We start from the raw sequence: 24625 nt of genomic DNA on the forward strand, positions 1-24625 counted from the left end.
ACACTTGCTACACAAGAGTAGCCCCTCGTTGCTAACCTTATCAAGCCAAATAAGCTTTGGTTTTGGGTCCACACTCCCTCCACGCCATGATTAATCCCTCTGGCATCTGTGAGCAAGACTGAGCAGAGACTTACTCCAAACGTAACAGATGATAGGAATCCCCTCCCAAGTGACAATGCTTCATGTATTTTATCAAGAAATTTAATCCCTGTGAAGGAATGCCCTTGTCCCTTCCAATTCAACAATAGTTACCGAGTCATCTGTTAGGAGCAGTCTACTTAAAATGTAGTGGTGAATACTTGACCCTAAGAAAATAGAGAAGTAGGTGGGATATTTATGTAAAGGATGTTCATCTCAGTATTACTTAGGACAGTAAAAAAATTTTTTTAAAGCCCCAAATTTCCAACAATAGAGTATAAGTTAAAGAAATTAAGTTTTAGCCATTTGATGGACTTCTATGCAGCCATTAAAATGTCCTATGGCGATATTAATCAACATGAGAAAATGGTTACAATTTAATGGAAAAAAAATGTTTACCAAACAGAATGTTTATTATAACTTACAATTTTAGAAAAAAAAAGTGTATAAGCATTTTATATACATTGCCTAAGCCCTCCTGCCAAAGACCACCAAGAACACACCAGCAGTTGAATGAATTGGGTTTATTTTTCACTTCAGTGAGGAGAACATGTACCATGGGGAACTGAGGAGCATCTCAATAAGGATTTGGGCTTGTGTTAAGTAATATGGGGAAAGATTTAAGGCAATGGGGCTTGCTGTGGAATGGATGCTGTCAGGAAGCAGGGGTAGTTTTATGACTGGGTGTTTTAATAAATCTTTATCTAGGAGAGAAGACCAGACCAAAACTAAAGCTCCAATTTCTTTAAAAATAAAAAAACCTGATACTCTTATTATCCAGGATAGGGGCACGGTTGATCATTTTGGGGATTTGGACAAGGTTCATACTTCACCTATGTTCAGACATGATTATGGGGTGGTCCTAATTTTGTCTGGATCCATCACAGTTACAGAATGACCTTACCTGACATTAGTGTTTAGAGAATGGTTTTTATTCAGAAGAAGAACACTGGAACTTAGTTGTGAGTAACAGGGCAGCTCCTAGCGACATCAAGTCCCAAATGGTAATACCAGGCCAACTTCTGGATGGCAGGGACTGATGTTCATTTTCACACATACACATATTCAAGAACGACCAGAATCATGAAAAATATCATTAACTAGGTGTTTGTGATATACCAGGCACTGTTTTAAGTGCCTTACATTTTTGACCAATTTATTCCTTACAGCGACTCTATGAGGTAGGTATTATTAATCATTCCCATTTTCCAGAACAGGAAAGTATGGCATAAGGAGGTGATGTTACTCACCCAACGTATCATAGTAAGTAGTGGGGCATGGATTCAACTTAGTGGCTATGGAACCAACGGCCTGAATGTCTGTATTGTATTCTCTATGTGTACAATAAATTATCAACAGAGGCTACCCCTGAAAGGTGGTGGGCGCAACAGGGATAGGGGTGTCGTTTTGTTTCCTTCTTTTTCTAGTTCTTATTTTCTAAATTTTCTACAATTAATATGTATTAATTCTTCATCAGAAAAAGGAATAATTTATGAATGTACTGATGGAAACTCTATTCCCAAGGTCATTGCCCCAAATGCAAACCTAGGTCTTTGGTGGTGGCAAGGCTCCTGTGAACATCTGAATCAAAAGAAGAAAAATCAAATCTGGAGGAGGCAACGCCCCCGACCCCCCCCCCACCCCCGCCCTTGCTCCAACTCAATTTAGATAATACTAACTGAATTTCCTGCAGTAAAAAGTGGCAGCAAGATTCGTTCTCAGGCCATTGTGGGTTTCTGAATTAAATCGGGGACTGTGGAAGTTGCCCCCACATATACACAAAGACGATTAGGAATAGAGTAGAAAGGACTAGAAGCAAATGCCAGGGTCTCAAAGGAAGGGCCCTTTCCGAGTGGGAGGACAACACTCCCACCCCCGCCAGCTGAGCAACTCTGGGTTTCTGCCCTCTCAAAGATTCAGCCCAGGTGTTGAGAAAGGGGGCACCTGCTCCTCGGCCTTCGTGGGGGCTAACATTAAAGGGCCAAATTCCAGGGACGAGGGCGAGCCAAGGTTAGGAGGGAACCATTTGGAGGGACAAAGACTTCAGAATGAAAAGAGCTTCGCCAAAATGTTAAAGGCTCCCTAGGAGACCTGTCGGCTGGTTTCCCTTCTCCCGATTCTGTCGCTGCGCTGGCATCAGGGCACATGAAACATCTCTGTTCGCTCCCCGCGCCAAAGACCGACTTTAGGCCTCCTGAGAGGTGCCCACCCACCAGCTGCCGCCAGCTCAGCAGCAAAGAACTGGGCTCACAGTATTTCCCATTGCTACCGCACGCGCACCCCCCGCCCTTTCCGCCTTTCCTTCTGCCCCGGCTGAGAGCCACGCAGGGCATCCACCCTGCCATTTAGCACCTCGGCGGCGCAGTGGTGGGTGGTTTCCCGAAGCGAGTGCCCTCGCAGCCACTTGCGCTTGCCTTGCCAGTTGCAGGGGCACAAGTCAAAGAGGCTTTTCCCTCCTCGATCATCGTGAATCAGCAAAGCGCTGCAGAGCAGCGGCGTCTCCTCGAGCAGGAATTACGATGTTGGGGGAAGGGCACAAGTGGAGTGTTGCAAGGGAATTTCTAGCCCCCTCCCAACGTGTCCCTCCCAGGGACCGCGGTAGTGGAGTGGGGATGGGGGAGGTGTTGGCTGGAAGCCTTTGGTTGAACCTAGGCGCCCGGGGGAGCCTTCGGAAACAGAGATCGGTGTGGGGAATGAGCGAGGGTGGGCCGAGAAAGTGGACTAGAGTACAGATGGGTAGAAGGACCTAGGGAGCAGTCAGAGCTGAGCGGGTGCGCCCCAGGGGTGGGTACCGCAGCAGCTGCAGGTGTTGCTGAGGGAATGTAGGAAGGAGGGTCTGCTGTGGGGGAAGGGAGGAGAGAAACCAAAAAAGGAGGGTTTCCCAGCCCAAGACTTTCTGATTCTAACATGCAAGTTCCCAAGTTCAGTTTGAGAAGTGGAGGGCCGCTTAGCATTGGGAAGTCTGGAATAGGAATATTAGGGGAACACCTCCCTGAATCGCGTTCTCCCACCCATTTCTCTCTCCCTGTCCTCTTCTCCGCTCTTCCTCCTCCTCCTCCCCGTACTTCTCTTTCTCTCCCTATTCCGCCTTTCTTCAGCTTCAGTATGCAAGTCCATGCTCAGTAGTGCGGGCTACACTCCAGGGACCGCGCCTCCAGTCGCCACCGCCTCTCCTTTGACCCTTGGCATTAGGAGGCCAAGCGGCAGCGACTGGAGGCGTAGAATGGGAAAACCCAACACTCGAAGCGCAAAACCTTGGGACCCCTCCACCGCGCACCGGTCCCCACCCCCTTAGCCGGACTGAGCGCCTCAGTAGCCCAGGCTCTGAGATCCGGCTCGGTTTGAGTTGCAATGCATGGACCCCGGGGCTTAGAGCGCACAACGAAACGCGCTAAATTGTACCTGTGCGTGGCCGTTCCCGCCGCCGCCGCAGGTCTATCCCGGGCCCGAAGCCGGCGCCCGCCTTCTCGGGAAATTCTCTGGAGGGGGAGTGCGAGGGGAACCACAGTGGCTGCCTGCTAGCTCAAGGCTGGCGCGCACACGCACACGCCCAACTTTGCCGAGACGTCGGCGCCCCCCGGGCTCCCCCGCGCCCCCTGCGGCTCGGCATGCTCGGAGACCAGTATCTCTCCAGGTCTGAGATAAGGTGTCCCCCACTCCCACACTTGCGCCTTTGAGAATGAGAGGGCGGGGTGTTGGAGAGAAGGGGAGTAACGCTACAGACTCCCGGTTCACGAACACTCTACGCCCGCCCGCAGGGGCGCCCGCTCCAGCCTCGCCGCACCAGGTCCCCCAGACCCGCCTGTGACGACAGAGGGAGGAGGAAGAGGCAAGGCGGAGAGCCCGGAGTCCAGGAGCTCCACCGACTGATCATCAGTACCAGCACTTTTATTACTGGGGGACGGGTGGGCGCACAGGTTGAGGGGCGCGCAGCAGAACTACCCAACCCCAATACACTCTGGAGCGACGCTGAGGGCGAGAAGAACGATCCTCTACAGACGCCTTTTGGGTGGCCGTGCCCCAGACGCACACTCGGACCCCGCGGTCCCGCGGCAGCTGCAGTGTTGGGGATAATTTAAATGGCTCTTACTTGAGAGGAGGCGTGATTTCCACGTTCGAGCGTCTTCGCTCCCCACCCCCTCTCCGCACCAGCCAGTGCGCGCCACCACCTGAGCCTGGCGAGAGCCGGGGCGCACGCAGTCTTCAGCCTCCTCCTTTCCGCCTCTGGGGGTACTTGGCTCTGAGCAGGTCCACCCGACGCCCCCCGGGAGAACTCTTTACTTTTTGTTTGGAAAATCAGGGCCATTTCTTTATTCATCTCTGGGTCTCCCCGGAGGAGGACAGGGGAGGGGAGGGCGTGCGCGGCGGCCGGGCCGGGGGAGGGGAGCGCGTGGAGGGGAGGGGACTGGGTGTAGCCTGGAATTCTCCGTCCTCGTGTTCCTAGGCTGGCGCGCAGAGTCTCCCCGAGATAGCGCCGCCGCCGCTCCCCGCGCCACCCCGTCGTTGGCCTTGGGGGTCGGGTGAGTGGGGTCATGACGCGCCGCGGGGGCTGCTCCGGGCCCCTCCCGCGCTGAGCCGGGACGCGGCCCCGCCGCGCGGAGCCCCTCGGGCTGGGAGGCGGCGGGGGGTGGGGAGGGCGCACGGGGTAGGGCGGGGTGGGGGCGGCGCGGAGGCCGCCAGGCTGGGGGGCTCTCTGGGCCGGCGCGGCCGCGGGCAGGAGGGCGTGTCTCCGGCCCGAGGGGACCCTCCCGAGGCGCGGCGCGGGACTCCCCGATGGTGGTGCCGCGGCTCCGGGAGAGCTCCGGGTCTCGCCTCCGCCGCCGCCGCCGCCGCCGCCGTCGCCGCCGCGGGCGCCACCACCGCCGCCGCCGCCGCCGCCGCCGCCCGAGCCCGCGCCGAGCGTGCGCCTCGCCCTCCTCCCGCGCCCGCTCTGCTCTAGGATGCTGCGGCAGGTTCTGCACAGGGGCTTGAGGACGTGTTTCTCCCGGCTCGGCCACTTCATTGCCAGTCACCCGGTCTTCTTCGCCTCGGCGCCCGTGCTCATCTCCATCCTGCTCGGCGCCAGCTTCAGCCGCTACCAGGTCGAGGAGAGCGTGGAGCACCTGCTGGCGCCCCAGCACAGCCTCGCCAAGATCGAGCGCAACCTCGTCAACAGCCTCTTCCCGGTCAACCGCTCCAAACACCGACTCTACTCGGACCTGCAGACCCCCGGGCGCTACGGCCGGGTCATCGTCACCTCCTTCCAGAAAGCCAACATGCTGGACCAGCATCACACTGACCTGATCTTAAAGGTGAGAGAGGGGCGGGCGCGGGCAGCCTCCCGCCCGTGCCGCTGGCGCGGCTGGGCTGGCTCTGCGCGGGGGTCCGGGCTGAGAGCGCCGCCTCTACCATCCCAGGCGGCTGCCGCAGGGGCTCCCCTGCACCGCGTGCCCCTCGGAGGCCGCCCGGAGCCTCCTAGCCTCCTGGGCGGGGAGCGTCCGGGTCCGGGTCCGGGCCCGGCCCTGCCCTCGCCACTGTCGCCGCCACCCCGGCAGCTGCTGCAACAGTTGGGGCGGCGGCAGCCACGGTGCTGTGGTCGGTGCGCGTGTTTTGGTTGCAGTGGTCTTGGGGGTGGGGAGGCTTGGGGGTAACGGCCAGGAAGGAACAGAACAAGAGGAGACATTCTGGAAAGTCCTGCTACTTGAAAACAAAGTATTATGCTTGGGGGCGATTCAGAGTCCCCTCTCCCATTCTTTTCTCCCTTCCTCTGGCCTTCGGAATGATGTGGGAAAGGCTGCTTGCAGGGGCCGGGAGGGGCCAAAGGAATGTGAGGCGGGATGCTGAGGAAAATGCCCCGTACCCACCCAGAAGGAAGTATGCTCCCTGGCGAGGACATGGGGCTGCCCTTCCGCCCTCTTCCCCAGAGCGAGGTGGCCATCTCTGTCTTCTGGGGTAGGAAATGATGTCTGTAATTCGCAGTTATTTCGTCTTTCACAGTAGCTCCCCTCTTTCGAAAAGCAGAAACTTCTTTGGGAAAATAGAGATTCGATTAATCCACTTTTATTTGGGTGCATTTGGGCGTGAGGATGAGGGGCAGAGGCAGAAGGGGGAGGACAGAAGCCAGGCTGTGTGGCTCTAAGAAGAGCACAGGAAACTCAGCAGCTGGGTAGAGGGTGACACTGGTGGAAACAGGTTGTGCTGTCAGCCCGAGGTGGGAATTTGATGTGAAAAGTGAGGTTAATGGTGGTAACTTTCAGGAAGTTCCTAAGAAAAGCAGAGGAGTGAGGACTAGAGATGGAAAAGTGGAGACCTTCCCAGAGAAAAGCAAAAAAGAGGTGAGAAGGTTCCATACAAGCCCCTGGTGGGGATTATGGGGCTTGTTTACTTAAGGTGCCCCTCTGCAGAACCAGTCGCAGCCAGAGCCCTGGGGCAGAGGCAGGAAAGGTGCTGGTTTTGTGAGGGGCTCGGGTCCAGATTTGGGATTATCGGGCCGGTTAGATTTCTAATCTACTTATGCCAAGGGGAGTCAACCAGTGAACCTGGGGAACTCTCTCTTTTCCTCTATAGGTAACCCTTTATCCCTGGAGACCAGCTAATTTTTCTATGTTATTTTCCTTCCTCCATCTGTTGATGTGTTATCAATCAGCAATTAGTAACGAGGGGAATGCGACTAGGGACTCAATGGAATCAGGACCTTCCCACGTTGGGTGGCTTGTGACATTTTTAATGGCACACACATCATCACAGAACCTTAGTAACAGTAGTCCGGAAATATTTGCTTTTCTTATGATCATGCTTCCAACATTGAAGTGTTTTTTGTGTGTGTGCCAGTACTTCAGTGAACATAATATGACACACAGAACAATACTGCTCCAAATGCTTGCCCAAGAAAACACGTAATAGTTTCATTGCAGGTTTAAAGAAACTATAACTTAGCCAGTCCCGACAGTTGGAAAGCTGCCCCATGTTTTGATATATGATCTAGTAAAAGATGTTTCTCTCTGTATCCCCCCCCCAGATGATGTTTCCACTGGCTTCCCCCCCTCCCAACAAACCGTCACGCCACTGTGACGGGCAGTCACCAGTTACATTCACTCTCAAGGTTAATGAGACACCAACAGGCACATCAGATCTCTTTTCAACAGGATTGTTTCTCTCCTATTTGATTTTGATCTGTTCAGGACAGAAAACTGTATTATCTGACAAAGTTGGGACTGGAGAGAGAGGGAGGCTGTCTTTGCCTCCGTGGCTAAAGGGCAACTTTAAAGGACAGTGGTCTTATCAGTGAATTGTTTTCAGATTCAAGATGGTTTTTCATGTGCTAGGTGTCTGGGGAAAATCAAAACCAAGTCAAATAGTGGTCAGAAGCCATTTCTAGCTGATGGCTGTCTGGTCAAATGAATTCACATAGTTTATAAAAACTCAAACCTAGGAAACTGAGGGAATTGCCTTCAATTGTATATATCCTTTTTTTTCTTTCTACATCCAACTCCTATAGCGGGTAGGTATGGAGCTGGGCACAGAAAAATGGACCTCCAGTAGTCATGGAAATAGAAAGTGTGGGAATGAGCACTTATCATTATTTTTCTTTCTTTCCATTAGAGACATGATGAAGATTTGTCCTTTACAAAAGGTGTTAAGAGTGAAAGAGTCACTGTTTCTGCCCATACTAGTGTTATCCTGATACTTTGCTGCTGGCATCAAGGACGGCCCTGACAGCTCACATTGCACACAACGCCATCCGGCTCCTGCCCATTGAATGGCATCACATTTGAAACGAAGTGGACAAAGCATAAGCAGGGCTTTATAAAGGCTTTCGCAGGCCCCATTATGAAACCGGAGGACGTATGTTGCAGGGCTGTGTCACTTACTCCTCATAGTACTCTGCGGTTGTACCCATTTAACGAAGGAGAGCCTTCCTCTCAGGCTATTAGTCCAGCTACTTTTGACCAAAAATAGAAGAGGGATGATGACAAAAAGTGAAAACCCAGGTTGATTTTTTTTTTAAATATACTTCAGAGTATCACCAAAAAAAAAAAAAAAAAAAAAAAAAAACCCACCACATTTGAAAATCCAGCCTATCTCATTTGGAGGAGCTTTCTCAAATTTGTGCAAGTGACATGGTTGCCGTACTCCGGGTCTGCAGCGTAGATTTCGACCCCAAACTATGACAAGGGTGACCATCCCTAGCAGTGGTTTCCTCTGAAGTCTCTGGGGCCAAGATGTAGTTTGGGGTATAGGTGGGTGGGGCCTGATGGTGCTGGTAAAGGATCAACCATTAATTTCTGAATGTCTTTAAATGTCTTCGTTTCACTAGAAGATTAAATTTAGCCCATTATTATATTTTAACAGAAAATTCATGATGTTCATCTCAGAGCAAATTTCAGAGGAGTGCCTCATGAGCTTTCATAAATATGTTTCTTCTTGATCGCTGAAAATGAAGTGTAAAGTCTTGTTGGTAATTGACCTGGGGTGTGACCAAGACAGTGCTTGATTTATTCCAGAATCATCCATGTAGAAGGAAGAACCTGTTTAACCCAGTGCTTATAATAGTGACATGACCTTTATAGCACTCTATAAGTTATAAATGTATATGTATCAACGTATATAACTTATAATGTATATGTATAAACATATAAATACAGTAAACACCTTAGGGTATAAGTGCTACGATCCCATTTTACAGATGAGAAATCGCCATAGAAATTAACTCACTTATCCATGGAAAGAAGACAAGGACAGAATCAGGGCAGGACAGGGTTTTGACTCCCAGACCAGTACTCTTCACTATAATGTACTGCCTCGCATATGATAAACTACTTGAATGATTTAAATGTACATTTTTAAAACCCAAATGAACTATACTTGACTAAAGTCTCACGCCCATCTCATAGTGTTGTCCTAACAGTAGTAACTGGATAATAAGGACATTTTCTTAACTGATTCTGTCTGGTGTCAGTGAAAATCCACATATAGAAACTCTAAATGCCCAAAGTAAAGCATAAGATACTTGGAATTAGCAATACACAAAGACAGAAATCTAAAATGTTTTACTGGAAAAATCCCTGGATGATTGGATGAAGCTATTTCCTATGTGAGCACCGTTCAACTGTCCAGGTGGATTCAAATCCAATGCCTCACACAGTTCCTGGCACATAGTAAACCCTCAAGAAACAACTTGTCAAATGCACTTGCCCTAGTTTACTCAGACACTTATGTGATGGGTAAAGAAAATTCCATAGAAACTACTTTGACATGCATTTTCACGATGACATTTTTAAAATGTTTACGGCTCTACAAGCAGTTTCTAGTCCTTTCTTTTTCCAGGATTCTTCCTTCCTGGATAACCTCTGTAGTCCTATTAAAACGTATTTCAGTTTGGGAATTGTGTGGGGGCATTTCCTTTGTACACCGTCCTTTTCGAAGGACCCTCACAGGATAGTTTATTCCAAACCAATGGAAGGACACATCCTCACCATGCAGACATTCTTCCACTTACTGGGGAATCTCACTTTGTTCAACTGTTGACTTTCTATTTCATTTAAACTTCTCACGTTTGAATACATTAAATAGAACTAGGTTGCAAAACAAGATTCAGAGAATTTAATTTGGGATTAATTACTTCAGGCTTCCCAAGAAGGGCAGCAGAACTGCTAGGTCAGGGTCATGAACACATCTTAGCAGTATCCAGACCCCAGTGTTTCCAAATACTGCCTCAGCACTTGCAATCATCGTGGGAACTGCCATCATCACTCTCTGTATATAGGCTAAGGATCGGCACATTCCAACCTAGCTTTGAGGTCAGAAGGAGTTTTTATGTTTTTAAAAGATTGTAACAGAACAAGACAAAAACAAAGAAAACGAGGCTCTCAAAGCCTACAAATATTTACTCTTTGGTCTTTTACATGAAGAAGTTCCCGTAGTGTATTCCAAGCCCCTTTACTGGGACAATTACAGGAAGTTAACACTATTAAATAGCCTGGAAGGCAGTGGGTCTCACCCCTCCCCCCAGGGGATACTTGGCAATGGCTGGAGACATTTTTAACTGTCACATCTGGGGGTGAGTTGCTGCTGGCATCTAGTGGGTGGAGGTCACAGATGCTGTTAAACATCCCGTACGCACAGGACAGCACCCCTCAGCTAAGAATTATCTGGCCCCAGCCCTGCTTGAAGAGGTTCATTTGTGTTTCTCTTGCTATCTTAGGGTTTTTTTTTTTCCCCCAGCTGCACTGAGTACACAGAATAAAAGAATGCCAACAAGAAGTTCATATGTTACAAAACTTGGGCTGGGGACAAATACTACCACCTCTGAGGAGATGCTCTTTTTGTGAAGTTGGGCAGAGATCAGATTGTGCAGGGTAACCTTCCCCAAGATGCGGTTCTCCTGCTCTGTCTCACACCTCTGTCCTTTATGGTCTAAATCTTGCCATAGCAGGACCCGAGGAACTGAATGCAGTCCAACTGCTGGGATGGCAAAGCTGAGGCTTGTCAGCGTGGCCGTCGTTGTCGGCAGGCCTGACCCGCCATCAGCAGCAGTCACCCACGAGGCCGGCCTCCTCCTGACAGTGTGTGAGACCTCCCTGTGAGCGGTGGCCTGCTGAGGAGGCACAAGGCAATGCCTTGTTGCCTGGTCCATCTGCTTGGCTTTGCTGAACATTAAATGAAAAAAGAAAGAGCTCGCCCCCGAGGAACAGTGGACCAAAGAGCCTTGGGTTTGGAGGCCACCTTCAAGGGCATCTGTGCAGATGCTGGTGCTGGAATCTGCTCTTGCATCTCAGGGCGCTTTTCCTGGTGACAGGTGCTCTGACGACTCGAGCAGCCCGGGTCCTCCAGTGAGTTATTCTAGTGGCAGATAGTCTTAGAAAAGATTGAGCACGAGCCTGAAAGGGCAACGTGCGTGCATCTGCTGGGCCAGCCAATTGGCTTTTGCATTTTATCTTTGCACTAGGGGAAAATTCGGGAGAGAGAGAGATCGCTATTCATTCTCCTTTCACTTCATAGGTGTGCATCCCAATCATCCAGGCACAGTATTCTTCTCAGGTTGTCTGCCTCCTGAGCACATTTCCGTGGTGCAAATAGTATTCTCAAATGCCCACCCGGCTTATCTCTTCGAGATTTGGGGAGCAATCTCTTACTTCCCCATGTGGATAAGCACTTGGGACAAATCTGGGTAAAGTGTTCATTTAAACTGAAATGTAAAACTAAAGCAGTAGTGTGAGAGGAAGGCCACCTTTTTAGTGACTCCTAGTATCTTAACAGATGCTCTATTAGAGTAAGAGAAGCATGATTTTCAAATCTTAACACCAAAACCAAACTGCTCAAGACTCAGCACACTTCTTAACCTCACAGAACAGCTGAGCATCTAACTGGTGATTCCTTACAAAGCCTGAGGGCAGGAGAAGCAAGCTGAAAGAAATTCGTTCTTCCCTGCCTGAGAGGGGGCAGCACCCCTTGGCACAGGAGCTAGGGAGGTACACGGTGCTAGGGATCTGGTCAACTCTGACTCAGTGAGATGGTGAGATGCGCCATCTGGTACCTGACTTTGGGGCTCAGTGTGAGCCCCAAGTGATACTCAAGAGAGGCTTGACGCAGACCTTTGAAGTCACCTGCTTGGTAGCACATCACAGCAAGCAGGCCTGTCTGCCGCCACATGCCCGGAAGGCCACAGAACTTCCGAGGAGTCCTGCCAGACTGATTTAATGACCAGCAGGGGAGGTGAGTAATCTCTAACCTTTAAGAGACCAAAAAAAAAAAAAAAAGGGAAATCAACACCAGTTGTTATTTTATATGGGAAGCCCTGAATAATGTGTCATGCCTTCAACTTCAGAATTCATATTTTGAACCAAAGGAGGCAATGAGGGAACCAGGAGGCTATTTTTATCTTCTTGCTCTCTAAGAAATCCTCTTGAGAATATTGTTTCTGGTATTTTCAAAGATCCCCACTGTTAGGTCTTCCACTTAAAGTTGAACTTGTGGGCTCCGAGTATGGTCGAGATGAGGATTTTAATGCAAGCAGGTACCTGGGAAGGTGATACCCAAAAATCTCGGCAAGAAAGTGGGGATAGGAAATGAAGAAGCAGGCAGCCAGTCACAGGAGCCAAGTGTCCACTGTGGCATCTGGGGCCCCATGTCACTGGGGAACTCTGGGGGACACTGTAGAGCACATGTCCAAACTATCCCACCTGTGGAAGAAGAAGCCGGATATTCATTCCCCAATATCCGGGGGCACTAAATAAGGGTTTGACAATTCCAGATTCCATATGTGTCCCTGTAACAGAATTGTTGTTTTATAAAAGCCTCAGGCAAAGAGTCGTAGGTGTTCAGAGCGAGAGGACTTGGCATGTAGAGAGGAGCATGAGCTGAGAGATGTATCTAGAGTTATACATCTCAGGGCTTAGGGCTCACATTCCTCCACCTCCACACATGGACCTGTTGCTCTCCTCCCTAGAAATGCATTCATTCCTTACTTTGGGTCCAACTCACCTGCCTCCTACTTTATGAGGCCTTCCCACATTTGTGGCTCCTTCCCTTCCTTAAATCTATCTGGCTTTCGGCCATATCCACATTCCTTAATGCTTAATTATACATTATTATATAATTTGCTGTATTGTCACGTGATACTTTCTCTTGAACAAGATTGGAAGCTCTTCAAGGACAGGAACAAGGTCTCCTACTCCTAAATTTCTCCCAGAGCCTACCACAATGTGGAGTATGCGGCAGGTAGTTGATAAATTATTGCTTGTTGCTGGCTTGTAGAATGGAAAATGTGCTCTTCCTTCCCTATTGATTTATTTTGGTCACACTAGAACTGCTAATTTCTCAGCATTGAAGGTGAGATTCCTTTGCCCATTTTCCATGACTTTGCCAAATACCACAGCTGTGCCAACTCTGCCTAATTATCTCAAGGGGCAAAAATGCATCTCTGCTAGAGAACTATCACTAGAAGTGCCCCCCAAAATCTTTGTGATACTCAGCACCTTAGTTTTGTGAGGCCTGCATTATTGCCTTTTGTTTTGGTTCTTGCTTTGGTTCGGCATCTAGGCAGGTGCTTGTACTGAGTAAAAGATTACTGGCTCTTGGACTCTTTCATGTGCCCACACATCACCTGGACATCTTGTGAAAATACAGATTCTGATTAAGCCTGGGAAGACCCCCCCCCACCAAATTCTGGATCTCTAACGAGCTCTCAGGTGATGCTGGGGGTCAGTGGGGCACACTTTGAGCAGCAAGGCTCAAACTTCACTGTTGTGAACAGAATACTGGATTTGGGGTCAGAAAAGCCAAGCTCAGGTCCCAGTTTTCCTAAGTATGTGACTTTGAGTTAGTTGCCTAACTCCCTGAGAAGCAGGTTCCTCCTGTGCATTGACTGTAATATCACCCACCTATGTAAGGATGCACCGAGACAAGGTATGTGATGGCACTGTGTGACCACACCCTTCCGCTGGGTGGATTAACATTTCTGCTCTTGGCCTTGAAAATGACTGTTATCCCTTCATGTGTGCCAGCGCTTCCAGAGCCATCACTGCCTGTTGAGTAAATACACATGTAAGCATTTTTGTCTTTGATCCGCCAGGCAATAATGGGTGCTCAGTCTACGTTCTTAATACTCAAATTGGCAATGTGTTGGCCTCTAATGACTCTGAGTCTCAACAAATGACTGGTGTTGTCCTACTGCTGAACATGCAGCTCTTAAGTTCCTAGGCAGGCAGGGGTCGGGCGGGGGGGAGGGGTCAGGGGACAGACGGCTGGATTGCATTTTGCCTCATCAAGATGCTTCCTCAGAGTTCAGAACCTCATCTTCCTGCTCGACAGGGCTTCACACACAAAGGAAGCCTTCACTTGCTGCCCAGGGAAGTGTCTTTGGAATTAAAAGCTCTGGGAGGCCACGGGCCCCTGTTGGAAGGTTTCCTTCACCACTCCTCACAGCAAGCCAGACAGGGATTCTCCAGCAATTTCGGTGAGAGAGTTAATTTACATGACTAGAGTGTTTCCCTGAGAAATCTCACCGACATAAGTAGATCTGCAAGCACTTCAAAGGGAAAGTGTGTCCGGAATTGTCAGAGATCAGGAGAACCAGGCAGAGTGATCATCGTAAAGCCCTTTGAAACTGTGAAATGTAAAATTTTGCTGACTGGGGGTTTTAATCATTTAGGTCAATGCATTTCTCCCACCTTCTCCTTTCTAAAATTTCTTTTTATGGGGTTATAAAAGAAATATATAATTATTTAGGATCAAAATCAAATCCAGCAAAGAAAATTCCCCTGCCTCCCTGGTTCTCTATGCCTGAACTCTTCAAATGGAACGAACCTCAGTGTAAGTGACAATTAGCAGTCCTTCTCAAATCTGAATATGCTTTCAAATTTCCTGGGAATTTTATGAACACGCATATTCTCATTCGGTGTAGGTCTGGGACAGCAGCCCTGAGTTCCACACTTCTAACAAGCTCCCAGGGCCGCTGCAGCTGCTGGTCTGAGGACCACACTGACAAGAGCGGTGGCTTGGGAGAAACCTTTGTGTATTCTGACTAATTACTCAGGGCCATTTAATTGCCTCCATTCTGTAAAACAGTGCTTCTCCAGCTTGAGTGGATCTCCCCTGGAGGGCTTGTCCAAACACAGATTTTGGGTCTCACCCCCAGAGTTTCTGATTCTATAGGTCTGAGGTGGGGCCTGAGGATTTGCATTTCTAACAGGTTCCCAAGATGATGCTGTTCCTGCCGGTCCAGGGAACACACTTTGAGAGCTGATTCTATAATGCATCTTAGTAATTAGCTGCCAGGTCTAATTCCAAAACTACAGTCTCCCTCTGTGTAGAACTTGGTCCACATATATAGGCAGGGTGCAAAATATATTTGCCCAGCAGTTAATTCTGAACGAGAGTGTAACAGCTGTTGTGCAAAGGGAACTACATAAGTCCAACCCTTTTAAGTCTGCAGTTCAAGGCGAGCATATTGGGCAGAGGGGCCGGCTCTACTGCCTGTCTCCAGGGGCTGGAGGCTAGAAGAAGATGGCTGAACAGAAGAAAGGACGCTCTAAGATGGAATGGGGGAGAGATAAGCTCCCTACCCAAACACACATCTACACTGTGGATGTTGTTGCTACCATCACTGTGCGATTGCCAAGGCTTCCAGAATTTCTCCCAAAGACTTCCCACACAGGGTGACCCGCCATTTGCCTTTGTAGAAAGTCTCTTTACATCAAACCAGAAGGTGCAGTGGGTACACAGAGGAGCTGCACGTTGCATTTTTGAGACCAGGACCCAGCTCTGTGGTTGCCAGAGGTGAGGTGTCCGCAGCGAGGGCCCTGGCAGCTAATGTTCAGTTTCAACTACTGTCTGATATCAGTGATGTTAAAGAGAGGTAAAGTAGAACTGGAGTGAAGTTCTACTTCAGTTCAGTAAGTGCTGGTTTGGGCATAGTGGAAATAAGTATTTCAGAGCCCCAAAGTTCTGGGTTTGAGGCTGTGAACCATTAATGTGTCCTTGATCAAGTCACTTAACCTATCTGGGGTCTCAATTTCCTCACCCATAAAAGGGGACCAGCAATATCATCACGGGGTAAGAAGATAAAAGGAGATACATATGTAAACAAAATTCATAAAGTGCAAAGTGCCTAAAGCCACACAAATTGCAGAGTATCTGCAATGAATGCATGTTTGTCCAGAGCAAGAGAACAAGCCTCTGAGGATTCCCAAGGGAAAAGAACAAGCACCAGAATCAATTCACATGTTTCACATCACCATCTCCTTTTGTAAAAAGTACCCGTAGGGTCCGTGACTACCTTTCGTTAATCAAAAGCTTTGCTGACATGGCCTCAGACTCCCAGATAGTGTAATATTACATCTGTCTCTATTTTCACTTTGAATGACCCAAGGAAAATTAAAAAATAGCATATCTGTTCATCCACTGTTTATACTTCTAAAGCCTTAAACCCGCACTGTCCAATTCAGAAGCCACTAGCCATGTGTAGCTATTTGATTTAAATTTAAATTAACAAAATTAAAAATTCCTTCCCTCAGTTGCAATAGCCACTTTTCAAATGCTCAATAGCCACACGTGCCTGTAATGGACAGAACAGGTAAAGAATATTTTCATCATCAGAGAAAGTTCTAGTCAACAGTACTGCTTTTCACAGATAAATAACTGATACATCATAGGGCTTAATTAATAAGCAGTGGAATAAAGATTCAAACACAGGACCGGCTTCTAAATCATCATTTAAGAACAACTACACCAGACTGCCGCCATGAAATACAGAAATACATGAGTGAGGCGTGCCCCCCCCCCCCCCCCCCCCCGCCCCGGGGTCTGATGGCCTTGAGGCAGTATTTCAATCAGTATCAGAGTAAGGGCGGGGTGGGGGGGAAATCCTGCAGTATGGGCTTCAACATGTAAAGAGTTTGGAAGTGGTCCCGCCCACCCTTACACAAAGAAAAACATAGACAAACTGAAAATCAATGACTTCTCTTGGACATATCAAAGAACTGAGGTCACAAGGAAACTGTCATCCCAAAATCTGTAGAGGCAGACACATCCAGAGAGACATAGACATAATCTGCTTACCTGAAGCAGAAGGCTCTGGTAGAAACACTTACATGGTAATTTTGACAAATCGATGGAACCATGAGTGTAGAGAAGCATGAGACTCCTGGGAGCTGCGGTCACTGTCTTTAAAGGGAGAGGAATCAGAAGGCCCACACTTTCTGGGGCTTCACTTCCAGAAACCCCACCAGATCCCAAGGTGAAGGTCTATCAGGGAGAGGTGGAAGAGTAATCATTGTGATGAAAACCACCCAGTTTCCTCCATAAGAAAGGCCTACTGTCTAGAGAAGATTTTGCTAGAGAGCAATTCTGAAACTTTGTCCTAGGTTCCTGCCCACTGAACCCCCCTTCAGCCTTTCTGTCTCACCTAAGTGGGGGAAAAGAGTTCACAGGTGTCAGGACGTCAAGGAAACAGACCAGGGAAGGAAGTAGGGGATGGGGAAAAAACTTTACCCCTGGAGAAATAATTGTGAAAGTCACAGCCCCAAAACACACAGGCCCACTTAAAGACTGAGATTTCATCAGGAGATTATATAGCATTTGCTGTCCCTAAATCTTACCATATCAACAAGGTTCCAGTATAATAGTGGATTATAGCTGCAAGACACAAACTCTCTCCGTGAAGGAGTACACAGGGAAGCCCGAAGTCAAGAGAATAAACAAAAACAATGACGATGGGGGAGTTTGAAGCTTTTGGTACATATACTCACAGCAAACATGAAATACATCCCAACTCCCCTAGAGTAACATAAGTCCTCACTATAAAGGCCTGTTTACCTCAGTTGATATTAACTGAGACATGTCCAGATTTGGAAAAGAAAATTGTATGGCATGCCAAAAGAAAAAAATATATAGTCCAAAGAGACAAAGGAAGCATCAGTACCATACTCAGATATGACACAGATGTTAGAATTATCAGACAGGAAGTTTAAAATAACTATCATTAATATGTTATGGGCTTTAATGGAAAAAGCAGACATTAAGAACAAATAAATGATATAAGTAGAGAGATGGAAACTCTCAGGATGAATCACAAGGAAACGCTAGAAACTGAAACTGTAGCAGAAATGAAGAATGGTTTTGATGGACTCACAGTAGGCTCAACACCGCCCAGGAAGGAATCAGTGAGCTTGAGTACAAGGTAACAGAAACTTCACAAACTGAAGCACAAAGAGATACAAGAGTGAAAACATCTCAGAACATACAAGAATTGTAGGATAATATCAAAATATACACACAATTAGAATGCCAAAAGGACAAGAGAAAATGCAGCAGAAGAAATATTTAAAGTAATAATGGCCAAAATTAATGATGGACACAAAACTACAGATCCAGGTAGCTCAGAGAGCACCAAGGGGCTAAGTACCCATAAAACCACACTTAGGCATATCATATTCAAACCACAGAAAACCAAAAACAAAGAGGAGATCTTGAAGGAGCCAGGTAGGAGTGGGGTTGGGGGGAAACACTGTGCATATAGAGAAACAAGGATAAGAATTCCATCAGACTTCTCATCAGAAACCGCACAAGCAGTTAGACAGTGGAATGAAATATTTATAAAGAGTTGAAAGGAAAAAATCTCACCAGCCTAAAATTCTGTATCCAGCAAAACTATGCTTCAAAGTGCAGGAGATATAAAAAAAAAATTTCTCAGACAAAAAGTGAAAGAATTCACTGCCTGCAGACTTGTCCCGTAAGAATGTTGTTCAAGCAAAAGAAAAATTATATGGGTCAAAAACTCAGATCTATTATATGAATGTTAAAAAAGAATAAAAGGTAAAATAAAATCTTTTTAGTTTTCTTATTCTTTTTTTTTTTTTAGTTTTCTTATTCGTAATTGATCTAAAAGATAACTATTTAAAGCAATAAAAGTAACAATGTATTATGTGATTATAACATACAGATTACGTGGAATAAATGTCAGCCATGTCACCAGGGACAGGAGGGAGGAATTGAAAATACTCTCTTATAACCCAACTATACTACACATGCAGCATTACAATATTATTTGAAGGTGCACTTAGATTAGGTGTAAATAGATGTTGTAAGTACTAGGGCAATCACTAAACGTTTTTTTTGAAAGAAGTAAAATTGATATGTCAAGGGAAGAGATAAAAAGAAAAAACTTAATTATCAAAACCAGATAAGACAGAAAAAGAAGGGGGAAAAGAAAGAACAAAGGAAACAAATAGAGAGCAGTTACAACCACAGTACATATTAATCCAATTGTATCAAAAATTACTTTAAATGTGAATGCTATCAATATACTGATTAAAAGACAGTGACTGTCAGAGTGGACTAAGAAAAAACAAGACCCAACTCTATGTTGTCTATAAGAAACCCACTTTAAATATAAAGACTTAGAGAGGTTAAAACTAAATGGATAGAGGAAGCTATACCATGTTAACACTAATCAACGTACAGGAGTAACTATATTAATTTCAGATATGGCTGACTTCAGAACAAGGAAAATTATCAAGAATTAAGAGAGCATTATATAATGATAAAGGGATTGATTCTCCAAAAGGACATTAGATGCTAAACATGTCTGCACCTAACAACAGAGCATTAAAGTACATGATAGAACAGAACTGAAAGGAGAAAGAGACAAACTCACTATTCTAGTTGGAGACTTCAACATTTCCTCTGTCATTGACAGGGCAAGCGGGCAGAAAATCGGTGGGGATACAGATGACTTAGAAGGAAGGGGCAGGATGTCTTACATTCTGAGGAGAGTCATGATCCAATTTTTATAAGGATAGCTCATAGAAGTGTAGGGGTTAAGTTGCAGCGGCAAGATATTGGCGACAGAGAAATCCCCTCCTCCACCCAGGGAAATGTTTTATGTAAGCAGGAGGCTTTTAGTAGGATAGCTATAGAAGAAAAGAGGAGATAGATTAGGCCACCATTTTCCAAAACGTGTTTTAGGAAAGTTTCCCTTGATGTTGCCCCCCAAAAAAATAAATAAATAAATAAAAGGGTTCTGTGACTAAATACCTTTGGGAAACAATGTTTATGGTATCTCAGTATCAGATCCCCTGTATTGAATGCACATTAGCTGCACATTAGCATATCAAAGGTTTTTAAAAGTTACTCTTAAAGAAATCTATTTAACTCTGTCCAGTTCAGCATTTCTCAAGTTTATTTGGTCATGGATACTTTTTACCTTTTTTGTGACACCTAATAACATCCCAAGGAACTAATATGCTTCAGAACATACTGAAAATATTATCCCTAAAATAGGGAGGTAGAATCAACAGGACGCCAGGTTCATTGGCTCTGTGAGTAAACAAAGGGAAAAGGGTGATACTGGCCTAGAGGTTTCCCAACTGGGTGAGGAGAAAGAGGAGGATGCTGTTAAGGATAATAGGAAACAGGTGGAAGAACAAATCTGGAGGAAAAGATTCTGCTGTTGGATATACACCAGTTGAAATATTGCCATAATATGGATTTGCAAATCTTTAGGAGGAAGATAGAAATACAGACCTGGAGTCTGGAAGAGAGGTGAGGTATTGATGTGAACCAGTGATAGGACGGCATAAAGGTGACAAGCCAAACCATGGCAATGGAATTCACTGCCTAAGATGAGTTCATTTGAATGTGAAAAGATCACAAGTGCCACAGACAGAATCTTGACTAATATCGGATTTACAAGGTAAGCAAAGGTAGAAGGAGTCAGTTAGATGGACACAGGAAAGCCAGGTTTTAAGGTAGGAGGAGAGAAGAAGTCATGTCATGGAATTCATCATGGCAGAGGAAGAATTTAGGTCAAATCACACATATTTATTGACCACCTTTGTTTGCCAGGCACGTAGTAGAGGATGCAGCAGTGAAGAAAGCACACCCATGCTTCAATGGAGCCTACTGGATTCCCTTTGAAAAGCTCAACATGCTTAACCATCTTACATATTTTTAAAGTACTGCTTTGACCCCACATTATTGACTTAACTGTGAGTATCTGCTAGGAGTTTAGGAAAGTGAGGACTAAAAAGTAGCCATTGGATCTGCATGCTTAGAAGTCATTGTTGAGTTTTGGTTGAGTGCTGGGATACAGTCTAGTCTGGAGTGGTTTGAGGAGTGAGTGGGAGGTGAGGAAATGAAGTTAGCAAGCATGAATCACTCTCTGAAGTGTGGTTGGAGACAGAAAATATAAAGAGCTCCTTAAAGAAGGGGAGATGTGGCAGAAGCTGGAAGTGAAGTAGGGTCAATGAGGCCTGTTTTTTAACATGGGAGAGACATCAGTGTATTTCAAAGCTCATGGTAAGGAACTAGTAGAAACAGAGACATGTTGGAGGAGATAAACAAGACTAGGAAGAAGGAAAGGAAAGCCAGAATCTAATGGAAGAAATGGATCTTAGAGTAGGGGTCATGACCTTGATTTCCACAGGAGGAGAGGACAGAAACATATAGATGTGAATATTTTTATAGATATGGTGGCAGGAAGTTGAAGGTAATTTCCATCTGATGGCTTAGGTTTTTCTCTGCAAGACAGAAAACAAGGTCAGTAGCTGAAAGTGAATCTTGTCAAGTGCTAAAGAAAGTGAGCATTGGTCTAATACCTATGGACATGGAGGGCAAGTGACAAGTGAATGAGGAGAGACTAGGTAGCAAATCAGAAGCCATCTCTTTAGCAAAATTCTGGTTTGAGAGTCTCATCTTCCCTTTTGTCTCAAGATGGGCAACAGCACAGAGAAGAAACTGAAGTGGAACTGAAAGGCAAATTGAGAGAGTTCGCACCTGATAGTTTTAAATCTCAGAAAACCAGTGTGGGTTATGTAGAAAGGAGGATTCCTTAATTCCAAGGGTTGGTTGGCATTTGGATGGCTCATCAGAGGAGAAGGAAATGACCTAGAATGGTTCAAATAGAAGTTGGAACTATGTGACCTCCAAGGGTCCCATCGTTCAAATTCCATCACATGGCTCAGTGGTTCTCAACCCTGGCTACATGGCAGAATCATTGGAAGAACTCAAACCCACCACGCCTAAGTCTCACACCCGTAGATTCCCATTCTCTGGGTCTGGCAACAGGGTGGCCTACTCCAAATGTGGTCCACAGACTCGCAGCAGCAGCAACAGCAGTGGCATCCCTTGGCACCCTGTTAGAACTGCAGAATCCCAGGCTCCACCCAGACCCACTAGATCAGAGTCTGCATTTTTACGAGATCCCCGATTGATTTGTGTGCACATGAAAATCTGAGAAAAGCTAGACCGAAAGCATGGTCTACAGTGGGGTCTGAGATGGGTACTTTTTTAAAGCTCCCCCTTGACTTCTTTTTTTTTTTAATGTTTATTTATTTTTGAGAAAGAGAAAGAACACAGGGAAGTGCCAGAAACAGGGGAAGAGAGGATCTGAAGCGGGCTCAGCACTGGCAGTGCAGAGCCTGATGGGAGGCTCAAACTCATGAACCACGAGATCGTGACCTGAACTGATGGTGTATGCTTCACCGACCGAGCCACCCAGGCATCCCATCCCCCAGGAACTTCTAATGTGTGACTACAGTTGAGAACCACTACTACACAGAAAAAGAGATACTTCTTAAACTGTATTTAGCTTGTGATAAAATGTCATAGTATTCTATGTGCACATGCACACAGACACATACAAACACAGTATGTGTAAAAACTGGAGAAATCCAAATAGACCTGTGGTTGAGTTAATAATGTTGTACCAAAGTCAGTTTCATGATTTTTTAATTTGTTTAATGTTTATTTTTGAGAGAGAGAGAAAGAGGGAGAGTGTGAGAGCATGAGTGGGGGAGGGGCAGAGAGAGAGGGAGACAGGGAATCCGAAGCAGGCTGCAGGCTCTGAGCTGTCAGCACGGAACCCAATGCGGGGCTCAACCCTACGGACCATGAGATCATGACCTGAGCCGAAGTTGGCCGCTTAACAGACTGAGCCACCTGGGCGCCCCCCCTTAGTTGCATCATTTTAATCATGTACTATGGCTATGTAAGAAGTTATCATCAGGGGAAGCTGGGTGATGGATATACAGGAACTCTGATCTACATTTACATCTTCTTGCAAGTCTTAAGTTATTTTCAAAGAAAAGCTTAAAAAGAAAGCATTTTAAGCCAAGACAGATCCTGCCTAGGATGAGGATCAGCTGTTCTCCATCATCATCTAAGAAATAAACAGGCTCCATCATTCATTCGGAGGGGAGCCATTGGAGGATTTAAAGCAGAGGGACTACAGGTTTGAATCTGTGTTTTAGAAACATAAATCTGGTGGCAGTTGGAGGATTGACTAAAAGCAAAAAAGATGAGTTGGGAAGTGGTCTCTGTCGTCCAGATATATTATCAGGGCTATCCCCAAATCTGGAGCAATGGAAATGGAACACGAGGGATGGATTGGAGACACTGGGGAGGTGGAATCGGCAGGACTGGAGGAATGATTCCAGGATTGTCGGTGGCTGTGTGTATAGGCCCCCGGGAAGCTTTTTAAAATACAGATGCCAGAGTCTTCGCCACAACATTCCAATTCCGAGGGGCGAAGCTGGGCCCAGGCCTCTGAGTTTGCAGCGTTCCACAGGTGGTTCAAATGAGCAGGGTTGAGAGCAGCTGGCTGAGGCTGAGGAGGCGGGAAGTGCAGGGTAAACCTCACAGGTTTGCAATCCAGTCGTGCCGCTAACCGGTAGAGGAGGAGGAGGCAGCAAAGAGACAGCCAGGATAAATTAGGGAGGTAGCCCTTCCTCTTCCCCTTGTTTTATGTTGAGGAAATTTGTGAAACTTGGGAGTTCCAGCACAGAAATCCATAATGCTTGCAACCTAGCTATCTTCCCATGGCTTATCTGAACAAATACCCCTTTTAATGAAAATAAAACCTGAGTCCGATTATTTGTGCCATCTGAGCACAACCTCAGCTTATTAAAAACAACAACTTTCTGTTAAACTCAAAGTGTGAAATATTTACACAAACAAAGAAATCTCCAGGAGGCTGAGCTAAAAGCTTCCAGAAAAGATGAAATTCCTTGTTTTTAGTGCTGCTAGCCCGACCTTCCTCCTAAATCCACCTAGATACTGTATCCATCTTCCTCCACCCAAGACTTGCATGTTGGGTTGGTTGGTTTTTGCTCCCGTGAGGCTGTGTTTTGGAACCCTTCCAAACTCTGCAACAGGTGCCGAGTGTGGTCACTGACTCTGCTCTGCTGGAGCAGCAGGAGAGCAGGCACATGTAGCCTGTGATGTCAGCCCTCACTGCTAATAAACCCCTAGGTTCCATGGAAGGTGTTCTGGGAGAATGCACCGAGTCTTCAGAGCCGCAAGGGGGAAGCGGCCGATGGCTAATGGATTGTCTTTTACAGGGTGACCTGCCAAAGCCACCAGTCTCCCCTCACAAAAACAATCTGGGGATTCCCTACTGAGAGTTGCTTGCTGCCCATTGAGGGCTGTCTTTACAAAGTTGTGTGCAAAGCACCGTGAAAATGTTCCCATTTCAAAATGGTCTGCTCTTTAGCATTCCGGTTTTCCCCTTTAAGGACATTTTTGCCCGCTTTTTAACTTAAAAAGAGAAGTTACAAAACCCTCTCATATCCATTATAATAATGCATAAGCACATGGCAGAGTTTAACGATTATTTTAAATGGTTAATGTGAAAAAATTGTTCAGGTGGCATTTGCAAGGATACTTCTGTGTCCCATGTTCTATTACAGCTCAGCTTTCTACTAGCTATGTTATTTACAAGGTAACAGAGTAACACGTAAGCTCATCCATTTTTTGAAATGAACCTAAACTTAGTTTGAAATCTGTAGGCTTGTTTCTATCGATTCTGATAAAGCTACTAAAGCTTGGAAAAAGGGAGAGGAAATGATAGACTGAGAATTTAAAAATCTCTTTATTCCTAATTCTAATCTCTTGTTCTTTCAGGAGCTGCACATATTAATACCTGCCTGTGTATTCCCTTGAGGGCTGGGCTGGAAAAACATTGCTGTACTGTTTAGTTTTGTGTGTAAATTGCCACAGCATCTTTACC

At 46.4% G+C, this 24625-nt stretch overlaps 1 protein-coding gene across 1 annotated transcript in view; it reads left to right on the forward strand.

Annotated features, from left to right (window-relative positions):
* The first annotated feature begins 5007 nt into the window (after nt 1-5007).
* Nucleotides 5008-24625, forward strand: part of PTCHD1 (patched domain containing 1) — a 54892-nt gene continuing 35274 nt past the window's right edge. The window contains exon 1 of the mRNA XM_043571665.1: nt 5008-5429. Coding sequence (XP_043427600.1) covers nt 5079-5429 — 351 coding nt within the window. The 5' untranslated portion in view covers nt 5008-5078. The remainder of the gene's footprint in view (nt 5430-24625) is intronic.

The sequence above is a fragment of the Prionailurus bengalensis genome, chromosome X, assembly GCF_016509475.1.
Source record: "Prionailurus bengalensis isolate Pbe53 chromosome X, Fcat_Pben_1.1_paternal_pri, whole genome shotgun sequence".
NCBI classification, from domain to species: Eukaryota; Metazoa; Chordata; class Mammalia; order Carnivora; family Felidae; genus Prionailurus; species Prionailurus bengalensis.